General features: G+C 27.0%; 1 protein-coding gene across 1 annotated transcript; it reads right to left on the bottom strand.

Annotated features, from left to right (window-relative positions):
* Positions 1 to 6081: 6081 nt before the first annotated feature.
* Positions 6082 to 17290, bottom strand: LOC135929356 (zinc finger MYM-type protein 1-like). The gene is made up of 6 exons (XM_065465898.1): positions 17061 to 17290; positions 16364 to 16456; positions 10662 to 11313; positions 10386 to 10572; positions 10104 to 10344; positions 6082 to 6211 (listed from the first exon to the last, which is right to left on the bottom strand). Exons 1-6 carry the CDS (start codon positions 17288 to 17290, stop codon positions 6082 to 6084), a joined length of 1533 nt encoding a protein of 510 aa, XP_065321970.1.
* Between the last annotated feature and the right edge of the window lie 1512 nt (positions 17291 to 18802).

Genomic DNA, 18802 nt, shown 5'->3' with positions numbered 1-18802 from the left:
ATCTAAAGGCAAAAAATTTACCAAGATAGATTTTAAAAACGCGTTTCTCTAAATACCCATACACAAGGAATCAAAAGATTTTCTTACGATATCGACACATAAGGGTTATTATAGGTTTACGAGACTGCCGTTTGGTTTAAAAACTTCGTTGGCAATATTCCAACAAACTATGGATAACATTTTCGGAGATTTAAAAGATGTTATATTTTACATTGACGACTTGTTAATTACAGGTGATAACGATGAGATACATTTGGAGAACATTAAAAAAGTATTCGAAAAGATCATCAAGTATGGATTAACCCCCAATTTCAACAAAAGTTTATTCCTGCAAGATAAAATACGCTTTTTGGGACATGATATAGACAAACATGGTATACATCCCAACGATGATAAGATAAAAGCTATTTCTAACATGCCGGAACCGAAGACAAAAGATGAATTGACAACTTTTTTGGGGATGACGAGCTATTATCGAAAATATTTATTTAATTTTGTGGACATAGCTGATTCTTTATACAAAATGGTTAATAAAGACAAATGGTTATGGGATAATACACATCAAGAAAGCTTCGACGACCTAAAAAATCTGATTAGTACTCCGCCTACGTTAAATTTTTATAATCAGGATCTACCAATAGGCATTGCAACTGATGCTTCAAAGAAAGGTCTAGGAGCAGTCTTATTTCATATTGAAGGTGATGGTAAAGAGAAACCCATTGCTTTCGCGTCAAGAGCTTTATTAAAATCAGAGTTTAATTACACTAATATAGAGAGGGAAGCTTTATCTGTTATATACGCTGTAAAAAAGTTTCAAGAATATTTAATTGGCACGAGATTTACAATAATCACAGATCACAAGCCACTCGTTTATATATTAACGAAGGGACTTAAGGATAATTCATCCATATCAATGCGACTTCAGAAATGGAGTTTGGCTATGAGAGCTTATGACTTTACGATAATTCATAGAGCCAGGAAACGAAATGTAGTACCGGATTGTTTGTCAAGATTACTCCAAATGAACACAGAAGAAATGATACAAGAGATAGATGAAAAAAAATTGATGACAAATTTTGGGATTTACCAATAAATTTTAAAAGAATAGTTCAAGAAACTAGTATTGATATCGAACTAATGGAGGTAATTAACAATATAAAGAATCATGAACAGATAAAGAATAAAATATATAAAAATAGGAAATGGAACTGAGCTTAATTAAAGATTGTCTTTTTAAAGAGAATAGAATCAATATACCAAAAAATATGAGAGAGGAGATATTACAGGAATAACACAAAGGGCATCTTGGTGCTGGGAAAACGAAATTGTTGGCCAGAGATTAGTGGTGGCCAGGTCTAAACGCTGAAATAGATCAGGAGGTGAGAAACTGTGATACGTGTAATAAATATGCGGACAATCCTCATAATGTACAAAATCCATGGGAAACAGCTGTAAAAGTGTTCGAACGCGTGCACAACGACTTTGCACAGTTTGAAGGTAGCAATTTCTTGGTATGTGTTGACGCATTTAGCAAATTCCCTATCATTAGAAGAATGAGAGATATAACTACTGAGTCTACAATTAAAGAATTATTAAAAATAATCAGTTTGTTTGGTATACCCGATATGATAGTCAGCGATAATGGTACGAATTTTACAAGTAGCCTGTTCAAAAATTTTTGTAGTGAACATGGAATTGATCACATTTTCATCGCGCCTCACCACCAACAGTCCAATGGTCAGTGTGAGCGAATGATAAGATCAATGAAAATATGCATGAAAAGGAATATGGAAAGTAATAAGAAAATAGACTTAGATATAGCTTTAGAAAAGTTTTTATTTAATTATCGCAACACACCAAATGCGACAACCAACAAGATACCAAGCGAAGTGATGTTCAACAGAACCATAAGAACCACATGGGATTTAATAAAACCGCAAGAAGATAAAGTGAACGAATTTAATCGCAATTTATCTCAAATAGAAACATCATGAGTGGTGACAAAATATGGTATAAAACCTTCAAGGGTAATATGTGGAACAAAGGCACGATAAAATGTAAAAATGGGAATTTAACATTTGAAGTTGAAACAGGAGACAAAATTATTAGAAGACATTTAGACCAAATTAAAAAAAGGTCTACGAGTAGCGCACCTCTTGATGAAACGACACATGTGAAAACAAATGCAATACCTTTTACTGTAAGTTTTAAAAGAAATGATGATCCAAATTTAGGAGTACAAGAACAGAGTCTTGCTATTTAAAGACCTAGCAGGAATATAATTTTGCCCAGAAAATTCAATAATTTTAATGAAATAAAGACTAAAATAATATATATATATAATAAAATATTTTTCTTTTAAATAAACTTTCAATAGCAAAAGTTAATGATGACAATAAAACTATCAAGAAACGTTGACTACACGATAAGATTCACATGCAAGAAAAACCTGAGTGGAGATCATTTTTTTAAAGGGTGGAATGTTGATATGATCGATTAACACTAACCTTTAAATTGTTTTTTTTTATGTTTATATAAATTGTGTAGATTGATTTTTTTTTTATATATTAATATGAAAATTGTTATATAAGCCTGATTTTTAGTTTGATAAAGAAAATGTAAAATTTTAAAAAATATATATATAATTAAATTATTAATTTAAAATAAAATAAATAATCTCGTAACAATCATTTATTTTAGAAAACTTTACATTTTAAATTTTACAATCAGTTTAAATAATTCATAAATCAAAGAGATAAAGCACTGATGTTATTATAGTTGATCTAAAACTACATGAATCACAACACATCCTATTGAAACATTTTATAATTCACAATATCAAAAACACACATCAGCTTATCTTTTTTTTGGTATTACTTTTCCTCTAAAAATTAATTTTTCTCGAATTAATTTCGAAAATATCTTTCACTCATAGGCGTAGCCAGGGGGTAGGGGGCAAGGGAAACCCCTTCCTTCAGAAATTTATCACTTTTTGTGAATATCATTTTAGGCTGATAAAAAATACCCCCCTTAATTCTCCACCCACTCCCTGACCCCCAAAAATGTATGCATATATCTTAAACAATAATTTGAAAGAAATAATGTAAAAGTTAATATTTTTTTATTTATACATTTTTGGAAAAAAGCATTTATATATAAAAAAAGTGAACTAAAAATGCTTTTTAAGAAATGAAATATAAGCCAAAAATAAGTTTTAAGACAAAAGGGAAAAGATCCATAAAGTTACTAAATAATATAATATATCAAAAATAACTTTTTATAAATTTTAATTTATTTATCTTAATAAAAGTAAAATATAATTATAAAACTATTGATAAAATTAAATCATAAATTAAATAAAAAATTAAAGCACAATACAAACAGTGGAATATTATATGTCGTAGATTTACAGTATATTTAATTTTATCAATTATCATATGACAATCAAGTAATTTTTACCAATATAGCGAATTATATATTTTACAGAAAACTATAAAATATTGATAAGGACATCAGGAAATATCTTTTAAGGACATTGTGGGATGAATAATATGAAGATTAATATTTAATATCATTTTTTATTTAAAATAAATAGATGGCGATAAATAATTGAATGCAAATTGTTGCTTTATTTATTATCAAGAGCATTGATTAGTTAAATTTGTTAAAATATTAACTATAATATATTCTCTAACTGTCAAATATGTCGATAAAAATGGAATTTTACCTATTATTTTGTAATAATTGAGGAATATCAACTATATGTCTACTTACTTTTTATAAATACATTTCTAAAACTTGTTTGGAATAAATTATTACCATGCTTTTATATTAATGTATATACAAGTAATTTATTATATTTTATATAAACTAATAAAAATACATTTCAAATTTGTTCCAGGCTTATTTTTATTTAGTAAAATTAACCTCCTATCTTGTAAAAAATTTTATGACTATATATTAGGCCTATTCAAAAAAAATTCGAATATTCGATTCGAATAATTCGAATAGATACGAATAATTACGAATACGAATAATAAATTATTTGTTTTATCCGAATACGAATAATCATTTATTCGATTCGAATAAAACGAATTATTCGTAATATTTAATAAATTGCTTTTTTTAAAAATAATCTAACATTTGTCATTTCTATTTGACAACCTGCCAATCTGACAGATGATGTGTTTATAAAAAGACTAGCAAAAATTTTAATTTTAATTTCCCGTATTTTTTCAAAATTAATTATATTAAAAATTACACAAACCAAAAGTATATAAAAATATATACAAACCAAAGGTATATAAAAATATATTAATCTTTATAATAAAATATTGTTAGCTAGCCTAATTATGTTAGAGGAGAATGATTTTGATGAAATAGTTATTGACAAAATTTCTTAACAAAAAAGAGCGATTATATGGGATCAATATCAACTCAATGGTGAAAAGGCTGCTTGCAATCATTGCAAGAGCATTATTAAATGCAAAGGCAAAACAACATCGCCTCTTATTAATCATTATAATAGGTTTCATTCACATCTCCGTAACAATAATAAAATTGACACTTTTTTAAAGCCTATATCACCTTTTTCTTTATCTAAAAAAATTAATTATAAAGATAACTTACTAAAATTATTTATTAATAATAATTTATCTTTTAAAATTGTTAATTCACCTGATTTTAAAAATTTTATAAATGATCTTGATTCTTCTATAAAATCAATAAGCTCCAATACTCTTAAATTGCATATGTATAATACATTTACAGAAAAAGAACAGTTGGTAAAGGATATAATATCCAAAAATAAAAGTCAGATTAATTTTTCATCTGATATTTGGACTAGCCCAACTCAGGTTCCTTTTTTAGGGTTAACAGCCCATTTTATTGATGATAATTTTAAAATAAATAACATAATTTTGGATGTTGTTCCAATAAATGAACAACATTCAGGTGAAAACATATTTAAAGCCTTTATTAAAATAATTAAAAATTATAATTTGGAGAATAAAATTTTTTATATAACTCTAGATAATGCTACTAATAATAAAACATTTATTGATACATTTTCTTTAAAATATCCATCAATAAAAATAGGGCACATTCGATGCTTTGCTTATGTTATTAATTTAATATCCAAAGAAATTTTAAAAATTTTAAATCCATCAATTTATAAAACTACGAAACATTATTAGGATGATACGTAATTCTCCTAAAAAATTAAATTTATTAAAAAATATATGTAGTTCACTACATCCTCCTATAAATTTTTTAAAACCCAAATTGGATTGTGAAATAAGGTGGAATAGCACCTACCAAATGATTGAAAGGGGCTTATTGTTAAAGCCTGCTATAAAAAAATTAGTTAATGAAGTTATAACTAATATTATAATTCTTCAAGAAAAACAATTATCAGAGGTAAACTAAAATTTATAAATAGGTAAATAATACTTTATTAACATAACATACAGGAGGAATGGGACGATCTTGTAAAAATTAAATCTATCCTATTGCCTTTGTATGAGACTACAAATATGGTTTGTGGGGAAAATTATCCTACTTATAATTTGGTTATACCCTATTATATTCTAATTCTTGAACACTTAAAAAATGAGAAACCTTGTTTCCATAAAACCTCTAACAATGATTTCAAAGTGGCATGTGATAAATTGTTGGGCTATTACAATTTAACTGCAGATGATGCAATAATAGCTACAATATTGGATCCCAAGCTCAAAATAGAATATTTTAAATCAATATCTCATGATTATAATATTGATATTGATATATCCAGGTTAACAGACAAGTTTAAAGAGATTTACAGCAGATATACAGGTATTTAATTTACCCCTATTTAAATACATATCATTTTATTTTATAAGCTGCTGATAATTACAACTGCCTAAATAAGAATGAAAGTCAACAAAACAGGCTTGACATAGTTTTTAAACAAAATTATGTTCAACTATGTGAAATCAATTTTTACCTGAGTGAACCAAGATCAAAGAGTAATACTGATCCATTAATGTGGTGGAAGACAAATGCACATAGGATCCCCATACTCTCAAAAATGGCAAGAGATTATTTATCTATACAAGGAACATCAACTGCGTGTGAAAGACTTTTCTCAGTTGGCACTAATTTGTTGTCAAAAAACCGCATGTCGTATAAAGAAGAAAATATAAGAAAAACCCTTTGCCTTAAAAATTGGCTTTAAATTATAAATTAAATGAATAATATAATATTTTAATTTTGTTTATAACTTGATTATATTTATTTGTCATCGGATTATTATAATTTTTTCTGTTTGAAATCAAATTTGCAATAAAAAAATATGTCAGTATATTTGAGATTGATTTATTTTATTAAGAAAATTCATTTCAATTATTCGAAAATTATTCGAATAATTCGAATCGAATACTAATAGTAGATTTTATTATTCGTACGAATTTAAATAGTAAATTATTCGATTCGTTTAAAAGAATCTAATATGAATAATGCACTATTCGATTCGAATACGTTTTTGAATAGGCCTACTATATATAGACTAAGGTAATCTTCCCGAAGGCCGGGCAAAATCGGGGTCCAAATGGGGTCTGGGTGCAAAGCTCCAGTATTTTTTAATTCCCCTTCCCCCCCCCCCTTAGGAAAATCCTGGCTACGCCTATGCTTTCACTTGTCATATAAAGTAATTGAATATATATTCAATTTATGAGTGTGGTTTCTCTCCTTAACTTCTTTTTAATCATCCCTCAGATGTTAAATAATAATTCTAGGATAATAACATATACCAGTGCATGTGGCTAGCTCACGAAAATTAAGCTCCTAACCCTCACCCCCCTCCCCATTTAATATCCAGTTTGGTAGATTAATCGCTATGTCGTATCCGCAAATAAAAGGCGAAACGGTTTTATCACGTATCCTTTTTGAAATGGTAGGTCTTACACTGATCATTGTCTTCGGTACGTCATGCCATCGGTAAAATACTTCATGTCATGGGTACTTATTTATTTATTTTTATTTAAAAATTTCTAAAAATAAAAATAATTACGTTATTCAAAAATATCAATTCAAATACTTAATAAAATTCGATTAAGGTAAATATATTTTATATATTACTTTTTCAGAGGGTGCTTCATAATTAACTAATTTGTATCAGCTTGTGCCGAAATATTTTAATAAAAAAATAATATTTTATCATGTCTTTTGCATACACAGTATTTTTTGGAATCATTTTATTCTAAATTCATCTCAAAAGTAAATTCAATTGTATATATGTGATTTTCAGTTTTCCAACCTATTCTAATAAAGTGTGCAGTTTTTCCTCAAATCATTCTATCCAAAATTTAACTCAACACTATTCAAGTAAATTTAATTCTAATGGGTCACATAAAATTTTAATTATTGTGCAGATTTAAAGTAAAATATAATGTTCAAGTAAAATTAGAACTAATTGGCTACATGTGAAATTTTAATTGCAGTGTTGTGCAGATTTGAAGTAAATTATATTTATGTATTTTAGATATCAATTAGAAAAACACCTGGAGGTTCAGTGCACTTTTATTATATTTTGAATATTTGTTTTGTTTTTATATTAGTTAAAAGGCCCTGTCTTCAGGGGCGTCGCTAGCCTTGTAAATCTCAGGGGGCTCAACTAAAATAAATATTAGGGGGGTAAAGCCCCCCTTACTTATACTCCCTATATTGCAGGCCTTCGGCCGGGTTTTATATTAATATATTATACTTTTTTAAAATTTGCTAACTCTGACCATCTATTCTGAATTTCATAATTTGTCATTTATTATAATATGCATACAAAATAAACTAGCATATAAATAATTAAAACAATACATGACATTTCTAAAAATAATTTTTTTTAATATAAAATCTACTAATTACAGTATCAAATATTTTCAATTACTGATATAAAAAAATTTTGCTTTTAAAGAATTACAAGTAATAAAAAAGATTTATTAATTCATATGCTTCAACTGATAATAGTTTTTAAAAACCACATAATGCAATAATATAATTCTTAGCAACTTACATTGACAAAAGGTTATCAAACTAATATAACTCTCTGTTACCATTTTAGACAATGTTTTATAGAATGGACTAATAAGGAAAAATTTATAGGCCTTAACCAAATCAACAATTTTCGAAGAAAAGAGTATAAACGACCAATCCAAATCATAAAACTATATGGTGGTTAGAGCTTCCTTTTAGATGACATGATGGAAGCTAGATAATTAATCGAAAATTCTTGTGAGATATTAAATTTCTAAATATCTTCCATTAAATGATATATAAACGACTATATATTGACCATTATTGTTTATCTAAAATATGCTATCATATGGTCTCAGCGACTGTAATAATAATCTTAAATTACATAGCAACACAAATAAACTAATATCAGAATTTATTATGTTGGATAAATTGATAAAATAAAAACACTAAAAATCTTTGGAAGAAATAGTTATGCAAATAAAATAAAGACCAGAATAATATGATGAAACAATTAAGATTTTATATATTGTCGCACCACCTCTAGTTGGTTTATTATATATATATATCTTAAAATAATAGTAGTTTGTAATAATATCAAAAATATACCTGTATTAAAAATTTAAATCAAAACTGTTTTTCGAAAAGAAAAAAATAGCTTTCCTAAAAACACGTAAAAAAAGAGAAGAAAAGATATCAAAATTACATCAATTGTAAGATGAATAATAAAATGTTTAATTTTTAAAATTATTTATAACTAAATAGATGGCGTTAAATCAGTAGCGTACGCAGGAATTTGGTGTGGGGGGGAGGGGGGATAATTAAAATTTTTTAAAATAAAATTATTGTTATTTAAAAATATCAAGCATAAATTTATTAGGACTAATAACTATTTCTAATATACAAATTTAAATTAATATGAATCATAAAAAAATAAATATATAAACCGGTATATAAAAATAAATTTGATTTAAAATATATTAAACGGATATAAACGGCGGCATATAAATACTTTAAATAAATCTGAATTATAAAATATTAAATGGATATAACCAGCATATGATGACTATAAAATAAATAATCCATAATAGAAATTTAAATTTTTTTGAGCCTTTAAAGTTTATATATAAAGTATAAAAAATCTAAATGTTGGAAATATGAATAATTATATTTTTTATGTAAAAGAAAAATATGTAAGAGATTAAAAAATGATAGCACAAAAAATATTATAGAAACATTATATTTTTATAATGTAAAATCCAATCTTCGTTGGGAGTGAGCTAATTTTTTAATTATCTCATCCGTGTTTGGCGTCAAATGCCTATGAATATTCAAAAGGGCCAGACCATTCAACCTACTTTCAGAAGTTGTACTTCTTAGGTACGTTTTTAATCTTCTTAAAGAAGAGAATGTTTTCTCATTAGTTACAGTACTAATGGGAAGAGTTGCTAATATATATAATAATTTCAATATATTGGGGAAATAACCTAAAAAATGTTTGAAATGATGCAAAGCATCCATAGCATTTTTTGGGACTATATCAACCATAGTTAATCTTTTATACCATAGTTGGCATTCAGCAAATAAAGCATCATGAGATACATTAATGTCTTCATGATAAAAATCTTTCAAATATTTTATTTTTTTTCTATCACCATCTGAAAAAGGTTCAGAGGGCTTTTGCGGAAGTAATATCTGCAGATTGTTAAGTGTTTCTTGATAAATTAAAAACCTTTCATTTACTTGGGTTATAAATGTATCCAAAAGAGGTATAAAGACATTTATTTTACAATATTCTTCTATTGACCCTATATTAATATATGGACGATAAGTTTGCCTTCAAGTCGAGGGAGACAAATATTGAACTCGTATAGCTCTGCTTTTGATTCAACATTAACATATAAAATATGAAATTCCTCATCAGCATTAGCTCTATCTTTGAGTTCTAATAAAATTGTCTCTGCTATTCTCATCACTCAATCAAATCAATATCATGTTTTTGAAAAGCATTACATAAAATAGTTGTATAATTAAATAATTTATTAATACATTCTAATGCGAAAAAAAAATTTGGTATAAGTATTGAATCCAGTAACTTGCTTGCTTCTGAAGAAATATCTCTTTCAGACCATTGTGATATTTCTGTAAGAGCATTAATAATCGGCTCTTCTAACTCGATAAAAGCTGTTACTGCTTGATGTCGAAGACTCCATCTTGTTGGACAAGCTTTTTGCAATTTTTTTCTCCTTGTTGGGCAAGGAGTTTCAGATATAATTCTGTTCAAAATATTTTGACGCTTGGGGTATCTAAACATCTCATAGATGCTAGATATTTTACCTGATATAAATATAAAAAATTTAATTTTAATAATTAAAAACCTAAGCAATTTGATATCAATGGTAAAGAACATGAATCCGATATTGCTAAGTTGAATGAATGGGCAGCACAGTGGACATATATAGCTGTTGGGCATTTTTTTTTATAAAATGCCTGAAGCCCATTGAATTGTCCACTCATTGCACGTGCTCCATCATACCCTTGCCCACGTATCATATTTATATTTAGCTATATTTTTGAAAATAATTATATAATAAGATTAATTATTACTTTTAATTTTTTAAACATTTCCTTGATAATGTTTTATGAGTATCTACATATCGCGCACACAACGACATCTGCTCAATGCCAGCAATGTCCGTGGTCTCATCTGCTAAAATTGAGAAGCATGGGGCAGAACTGATTTCAACAATCAATTTTTCTAAAATGATATTGTTGCAAATATCAATTATCTCATTTTGTATCCTAGGGCTGAGATAAGTAACATTTTTATTGGTACTAATGAGGCTCTCCATTAATACAGGATCTCCTAATGCTTTAAATTTTAAAAGTCCACGAAAATTACCTTCGTTATCATTATTATTAAAATTTAAGCTTCCTGAATCCTTGTGGCCACGAAGTGCTAGGCCTTGCAAGCCACAATATAAAATAGCCTCAATAGTTAGTTTTATCTTGCCTCTATTTTCTTTTGCAATTTTAACCCTATTTTTATCAATTATTGCTGAAATGGGAATCATATCCCCTTTTTGAATTGATTCTTTTGAGGAAATCATCAGTTCACAGCTTTTGTGATAATTTATTTTCTGATGATTTTCAAAAATCTCCCCCGCATCTTTGTATTTATTGAAAGGAGTCTTAACAAGAGTGTTAAGCTTAACTAGATTTATGCCAACATATCGTGGTCCAAACAGGACACATATTTTGCAATATGCTCCACTGTCTCGGATGGAGTATGCTAGCAATAACCACCTTGTAAAATAGCTATTTTGAAATTTTTACTTTCGATTAGCACATAAAGTTTTGGGAAATTGAAAATTAAGGGATGGAATATAAATCTATTATTAAATAAAATATTTATCATAGGTATCTTTAATATATACCTTTTTAAGAAGTATATGTCTTTCTTCTAGGCTAATATTATCTTTATCTAAAAAATTGGCTATATCATATGGATGATCATTGTACTCTAGTTATTAAATTAAAATTATTTTTAAAAAAATTATTGCTGCACATTGTTGCAATCTCATTCTTTTGCTAAATTAAATACCTAAAATTCTTATTTTACTATCCCATCCTTACTATTACAAGGTTCTTCAAAATAATCTTATGATGAATCTTAAAAAATTCAGTTATAATTTGAAAATTATAATACCGGGAAATTTAAAAATAATAGATAAATATTACGCCACAAAAACTTGAAAATGAAATTAATTGATAAAGTAAATTAGAAAATGAAAAAGGTAATAATATAAAAATTAAAAAAGAAATAGATATGAATAAATATAATAAAATATAAAAAATAATATTTTTGAAAAATATGTCCGGCATCTGCATTTTGGCTTTGGGGGGATTTGTCCCCCCCCCCCTACTGTGTACGCCAATGCGTTAAATACTTAAATGCAAATTGTTATTATATTTATTATCAAAAGCATTTAATAGTATAATTCATTATAATATTAACTGTAATATATTATATAACTGACAAATATGTCTATAAAAGTGGCATTTTATTTAATATTTTATAAACAACTGTATATAATAAAGGATTATAAACTATATGTCTAATTACTTACTTTTTATGATAATAAAATTTAAAAATAAATATATAGTTGATTAGTCATTTTGAACTCGGCTAATTACAATATTAAATTTTTTAATTTTCAATTAATAAATGATTATATTTATTTAATTAGGGTTATATAATAATTTAAACTAGTAGAAAGCCCGTCAAAAATGACGGGGAATGAGATTTTTATTCATTTTTTACGATAGATGTCATACCAGGTTCAAGCTCACAATATTAGGAAGCATCCAAGATCCTATAATTTTAAAAAGGCAAGCCCAGCTTAACCCTTAATAATTCGTGAAAGATATTCCCAAGTCAGCAAGCTAATATTAATTTTGAGGTTTCAAGCCTGGTCCTACCCATTATTAAAAATTTTTTCCCGCCTCGGAGATAGTTAAATTTTTAATATCATCACATGAACGGGAAATATCTGATTTACCAATTAGTCTAATATGGAAAGAAAACATGTAAATTCCGTATTAAGGCAAAGTGTGAAGGCCTGGGCAACCACTTATTAGAGAATCAAGACAAATAAAATAAAAATAACCGAATCTTATACTTTTTTGTAATATGATCAACTACAATTATATCTAAAAAATATGTTGTTTATTATATAGGGTTATTGTTGTTTTTCAGATAAATTTAATGCATGTCTTGCATTTCTGAAATTATTTGTCAAAGAATTTGATAAGGGATATATATTTTTTTATGTTAAGTAAAAAAAAAATGCTGTCTATTTAAATTACAAAAATGCCATTAAACACTACTGAAACTTATATGCAAATTATTTATATATTTTTTAAGATATTTTTTTTTATTGACATATAAATTTAGGATAATTTTTTAAAAAAATAATGAGGATTATTTATTATGTATTTGATAAAATAAGAGCAAATCCTTGTTGACATTTTAATTTTTGATGGAAAAAGCGACAAAATAAATTTGGGCAGTCGTCTGGAGAGGAAATAATTAATGTATAATTTTATATCATTTAGGGTTGTAGATGAAAGTGATGACGGATTAACAAAGCAGTGTACAAAACACATTACGTCCTGATAAAGATGATATGCCTATGCCTTGGGATACTGGTAAGAACGCAAAACGATATTTCTGTCAATGTCAGCATTGGTATCCCCCTCTAAAATAGAATCATGAACGACAATGTTAACTCAACCATAAAACGGTCGTAAGTATTGTTATAAAGGACACGACAGAACTACTGCATATATTTCGATTAATAAAGTTGATGAAATTGGTCGTACTGTACATTCAAGTTTGAACACGCAAAACGATATTTCTGTCAATGTTAGCATTGGTATCCCCCTCTAAAATAGAATCATGAACGACAATGTTAACTCAACCATAAAACGGTCGTAAGTATTGTTTTAAAGGCCACGACAGAACTACTGCATATTTTTCCATTAATAAAGTTGATGAAATTGGCCGTACTGTACATTCAAGTTTGAACATTCCTCTAAATATTCATTAAAGTTTTTCAGAGAATCGGATAAAGTAATATTTATATTAACTCCTAGTGAAGTGAATGATAGGAATTAAATGTTTAAATTTGTTAAAAAATAGGCTGAGGAATAGGGATTGTGATAGTGGTGATAATATAATTTTGAGAACTGGGTGAAAATAAAATAAAAATAGATAAAAAAACAAAATAAACCTCCAGATGAGTTCATTTCAAGCGTAGTTCTTTATTATTTTGTCTACCAGTAACTATAGAACGGGTAAGGCGTTTGTTTAATCGTCATTATTTTCTTTGCTTATTTAATAGCATGTTTTGTAGCAATGTGAGGGATTAGGGTTAGCCTAGACAAATAAAGAAATCAGGCAAAAATATAAATAAACTATTGTTGAAATTAAACAAACATTAAAATAATGTAAAACCAGTAGATGGGTCAATATTAGATGCATATTTCTAGTAGTTGGAGGGCTATCATCAAAAAAAATTTTGGGGGGACTTATCAAGCCTATTATGATATTATAAAAATTAAAAAATAACATGATGAATATAATGTTATTAAGATTAAGGTTAATTAATTGTAAGGTAATTAAAAAATAAGATTAAAAAGGGGGGGGGATGAAGGCTAAAATTATTATATTATAAAAATTAAATTAAAGGAATTGATAAGGTTTGGCTATCATCAAAAAAAATTTTTGAGGGACTTATCAAGCCTATTATGATATTCTAAAAGTTAAAAAATAACATGATGAATGTAATGTTGTTAAGATTAAGGTTAATTAATTTTAAGGTAATTAAAAAATAAGATTAAAAAAGGGTAGGGGAAAGAAGGTATAAATTTATTATATTATAAAAATTAAATTAAAGGAATTGATAAGGTTTTGAGAAATAGTGGTTAATAGATAATAGAGATAGAAAGAAAAGAATGAGATAATAAAATTTCGTGATAAATAAATTCATTAAGGGAGGGGAAAAAATAAAGAAAGAGTTATTTATAAGGATTGGAGATTATAAATAGGTTAGAATAAGAATATTTAAATATACTTGGTTATCTTTTTAATTATTTGTTATGAAAGAAAAATGTGAGTATAAAAAATTGTAATGTAAATACTGACAAAAATTGTGAATATGTTCAAAATAAATTTACAAGTTGAGTATCTTGTAGAGATATCATTAATGTGTAATTGATAATATGAGATGAAAATTGATAAGGTAGTCTAAAAAATAAAGAAAGGATTAAGTGAAATAAAAAGTTTCATTCATATTTACAAAGTTGAGGGAATATTGTTTTTATCAATTCAAAAACGATTTTTCAAATCTCTCAATCCATGTTAGGTATGTGTACACCATCAATTCTCGAAATTCCATTCATCTGTTTGTATAAAATAAATAAATAAAATCAACAAATAAAAAAAATAAAAATAAATACATACCGATGACATGACGTAGCGATGACATGACGTAGCGATGACATGACGTCACGATGACGTAGTTAGGACATCGGAAAATTATAATATAGATAATAATAGTCAATTAAGCTTCAACTGTTAATGCTAAATTAATATTTAGTGAGTGATATTGATATTCTATTTTTAACACAAAATTTGATTGCAAGCTGACATACTGAAAATATAAGTTAAATTATATGTATTAATCTAATCTAATAAAATAGTATTCAATTAATAAATATGTAGATAGTCTTATTAATTTTTAAATAATAAAATTAAACTATATATTACTTAATAGATTTACAAAAGAAATCGTTCAGGGAGCAATATAAAAAATTTCTTTTTAGTTCAAGGGGTTAAGATTCCATTTTAAAAAAATTTTGCTTCAGGGGGGCTATTCAAATTTTTCAGGGGGGCTGAGTGACGCCACTGCCTGTCTTAACTTCTCTCAATGATTGTACTGATGCTGAATTATATATCATTAATAAAAGGAAAAGATGGCAAGTAATCAACAAAATAAACATTCCAGAGATCGTGAAACCCAATTAAATCTACATAAAGTTAGTCATCTATATATATATTCTAAAAAAGAATAATTGTTCTTCTTATACTTACTTATATTTTAGAGTACATCTATTTTAGCTATTAATGATATTCCTACTATTTCTTGAGAGTTGTAGTACCCAATATTGACTCCTCTGCGTGACTTCTCTTTTTTTTTCCTTCTCATTTTTATCATCTTCTTTTTCCTTTTCTTTCCCGATTCGCTTTATATTTCCCTACATCTTTTCTATTTCCTTTTCTCTTTTCTTTCCCTTATCCTCTTTCTTTCCCTTATCCTTTTTATTTACCTTATTCTTTTTCTTTCCCTTATCCTTTTTCTTTCCCTTATCCTTTTTTTTTCCCTTTTTCATTTTTTCTTCCCCCAATTCCCTTTACTTTCCTTTTCCTATTCCTTCTCTTTTCCGTTCCTCTTTTCTTTACTGTTTTCTTTCCCTTTTCCTTATTCTTTTTTACCTATTGCTCTTCTCATTTTCTTTCCCCTTTTCATTACATTATAATTCCTTTATGTTTTTCTTCTTCCACTTTCCTCTTTCTTTTCCTTGTTATTTCTCTTTTTCTTTTCCTTCTCCTTTCGATTTCCCTTTTTCTCTTACTTTCCCATTTTCTTTTCGATTGTCTTTTTCTTTCCCTTTCTCTTATCTTTACCTTTTCATTACCCTTTTCCTTTTTAATTTATTTTCCATATTCCTTTTTCTTCCTCTTTTCCTTCCTCTTTTCCTTCCTTTCCCTTTTAATTTCTCTTATTATTACCTTCGCTTTTCTTCCTTTTTACTTTCCCTTTCATTACCCTTTTTCTTTTCCTTCCTTTCTTCTCTTCCCTTTTTAATTTCCTTTCGGTTAAATCTGTTGATATGTAATTGACAGATATAGATGTTTTTCAATTGATTTCTAATAAGAGATTGATAACATTTTGTATTCTTTTGCTTTAGATCATGTGTATTATTAGATGAAATAAAAGGGAAATTATTCTTTGGGAACGTATTTTAGAATATATATATATTTATATATACTTTATTTTTTATTATTAAGGTATAAGATATTTTCCATATTCTTTTTCGTTCTCTTTCCTTTCCTTTTAATATCTCTTATTACCTTCCCCTTTCTTCTTTTTCTTTTCCCTTCACCTTTCTCCTTTCTTTTCTTTTCTTTTCTTTCCATTTTATTTCTTATATTACCTTCGCCTTTCTTCTCTTTTTCTTTTTCTTTTTCTTTCATTTTTCCTTTCATTACCATTTTTCTTTTCAACCTTCCCTTTTCATTCTTCCTTTTTCAATTTCCTTTCCTTTCCTTTTTTTTCCTTTTTTTTTATTTCTCTTATTACCTTACTCTTTTTTCTCTTTTCCCTTCCCCTTTTCTCTTTTTCCCTTCCCTTTTTATATTTTTTTCCCTTTTCTTTTTCTTTTTCTTTTTCTTTTTCTTTTTCTTTGCCTTTTAATTTTCTATTTACCTTTTCATATTTCTTTCACTTTTCCTTTCGCTTCTCTCTTTCCCTCTTCTTTTCCTTTTTCCTTCCATTCTCCTTTTTCCTTCCATTCTCCTTTTTCCTTCCATTCTCCTTTTTCCTTCCATTCTCCTTTTTCCTTCCATTCTCCTTTTTCCTTCCATTCTACTTTTTCCTTCCATTCTCCTTTTTCCTTCCATTCTCCTTTTTCCTTCCATTCTCCTTTTTCCTTCCATTCGCCTTTTTTTCCTTGCCCTTAAAAATTATAAATCTCGCTTATATCTTCTAAAAATTCTAAAGGTAATATTGAAAATAATATTAATAGATGCTTATAATATTAATAGATGCTTATTCAAATGAGTATTTATTTCCCTCATTTTTAGTGATTTATTGAAAAATTTAAATACAGGAGTTTACTTCATTAGCATCTATTAATATTAATTTCAGATTAAGTTAAAATATTTTCTAGGAGTTATATAAGAAAGATTCCTAGCTATTTTTATTTTAGCAATAAATGAAACTCTCTGCCCTTCTTTTCTTTCGCTTTTCCATGCCTTTTTTCTTTCCCTCCTTTCCTCTTTTCTTTCTATTTCATATTTTCTTTCACTTACATTATTTCTTTCTCTTTCTCTTTCTACTTTTACTTTCTCTTTCTACTTTTACTTTCTCTTTCTACTTTTACTTTCTCTTTCTCTTTCTACTTTTACTTTCTCTTTCTACTTTTACTTTCTCTTTCTACTTTTACTTTCTCTTTCTACTTTTACTTTCTCTTTCTACTTTTACTTTCTCTTTCTACTTTTACTTTCTCTTTCTACTTTTACTTTCTCTTTCTACTTTTACTTTCTCTTTCTACTTTTACTTTCTCTTTCTACTTTTACTTTCTCTTTCTACTTTTACTTTCTCTTTCTACTTTTACTTTCTCTTTCTACTTTTACTTTCTCTTTCTACTTTTACTTTCTCTTTCTACTTTTACTTTCTCTTTCTACTTTTCCTTTCTCTTTCACTTACCTTCCCTTTCTCTCTTCCCCTTCCTTTACATTTTCTTTGCTTTCTCATTTTCCCCTCTTTTCCTTTTCTTTTACCTTTCTTCCCTTCTCCTTTCCTTCCTTTTCTCTTACCCTTTTTTCCGTACCATTTTTCTTTTCATGCCTTTCCTCATATACATAGTACTTTATTTTTATTATTTATTATTTCAATAAAATTATATATTTATTCTTAAGGATCCTGCCTTTTTAAAACTTGCCATTTCATCGCATTTACCATAATTCCCTTTTATTCTTACTGCTTATTTTGTATTACTCGGAAAATAAAACGATACGTGGTTCATTAAATTATTTGACCAAATATATATGATATTTTAATATTTAAATATTCTACATCTATTCACAAGGTCCTAACTTTTTTTAAAGTTTTCCAATTCGTCTCCCGAACAATATTCCTTTTTATCCGTGCTGATTATTTTGTACAATTCCCTAAAAAACTAATGCTTCGTCATTTTATTAAAATCAGATCGAGATAGCATTATATTTTTAAAAATTAAATTAAATTACATATATTATGATTAACTTTTTTAAGCTGACGATTTCGTCGCTCCTAAAATTATTCCCCTTCATTCCTACTGATAAGCCCCATACCTATATTATATTTTTTATTTAAAATCTGATATTTCATGATTTGTGATCCATCGCCATTTGTTACAAACTACTATTTGTGATCCATGGAATTCCTGATTCCGCGCCATTTGTTAG

The sequence above is a fragment of the Gordionus sp. m RMFG-2023 genome, chromosome 1, assembly GCF_954871325.1.
Source record: "Gordionus sp. m RMFG-2023 chromosome 1, tfGorSpeb1-WG-v2, whole genome shotgun sequence".
NCBI classification, from domain to species: Eukaryota; Metazoa; Nematomorpha; class Gordioida; order Chordodea; family Parachordodidae; genus Gordionus; species Gordionus sp. m RMFG-2023.
Note: the sequence above shows the minus strand (reverse complement) of the source record. Positions and strands in the feature narration are given on the sequence as shown.

Coding starts and splice junctions, on each gene's coding strand:
- LOC135929356 (XM_065465898.1), bottom strand. CDS start 17,290: ATGGAAGGAAAAAGGAGAATGGAAGGAAAAAGGAGAATGGAAGGAAAA. Junction 11,314..16,363: donor AAAAAGGAAGAAAAGCGAAG/GTAATAATAAGA, acceptor CTATTTTACAAG/GTGGTTATTGCTAGCATACT. Junction 10,345..10,385: donor ATTGATATCAAATTGCTTAG/GTTTTTAATTAT, acceptor TATTTATATCAG/GTAAAATATCTAGCATCTAT.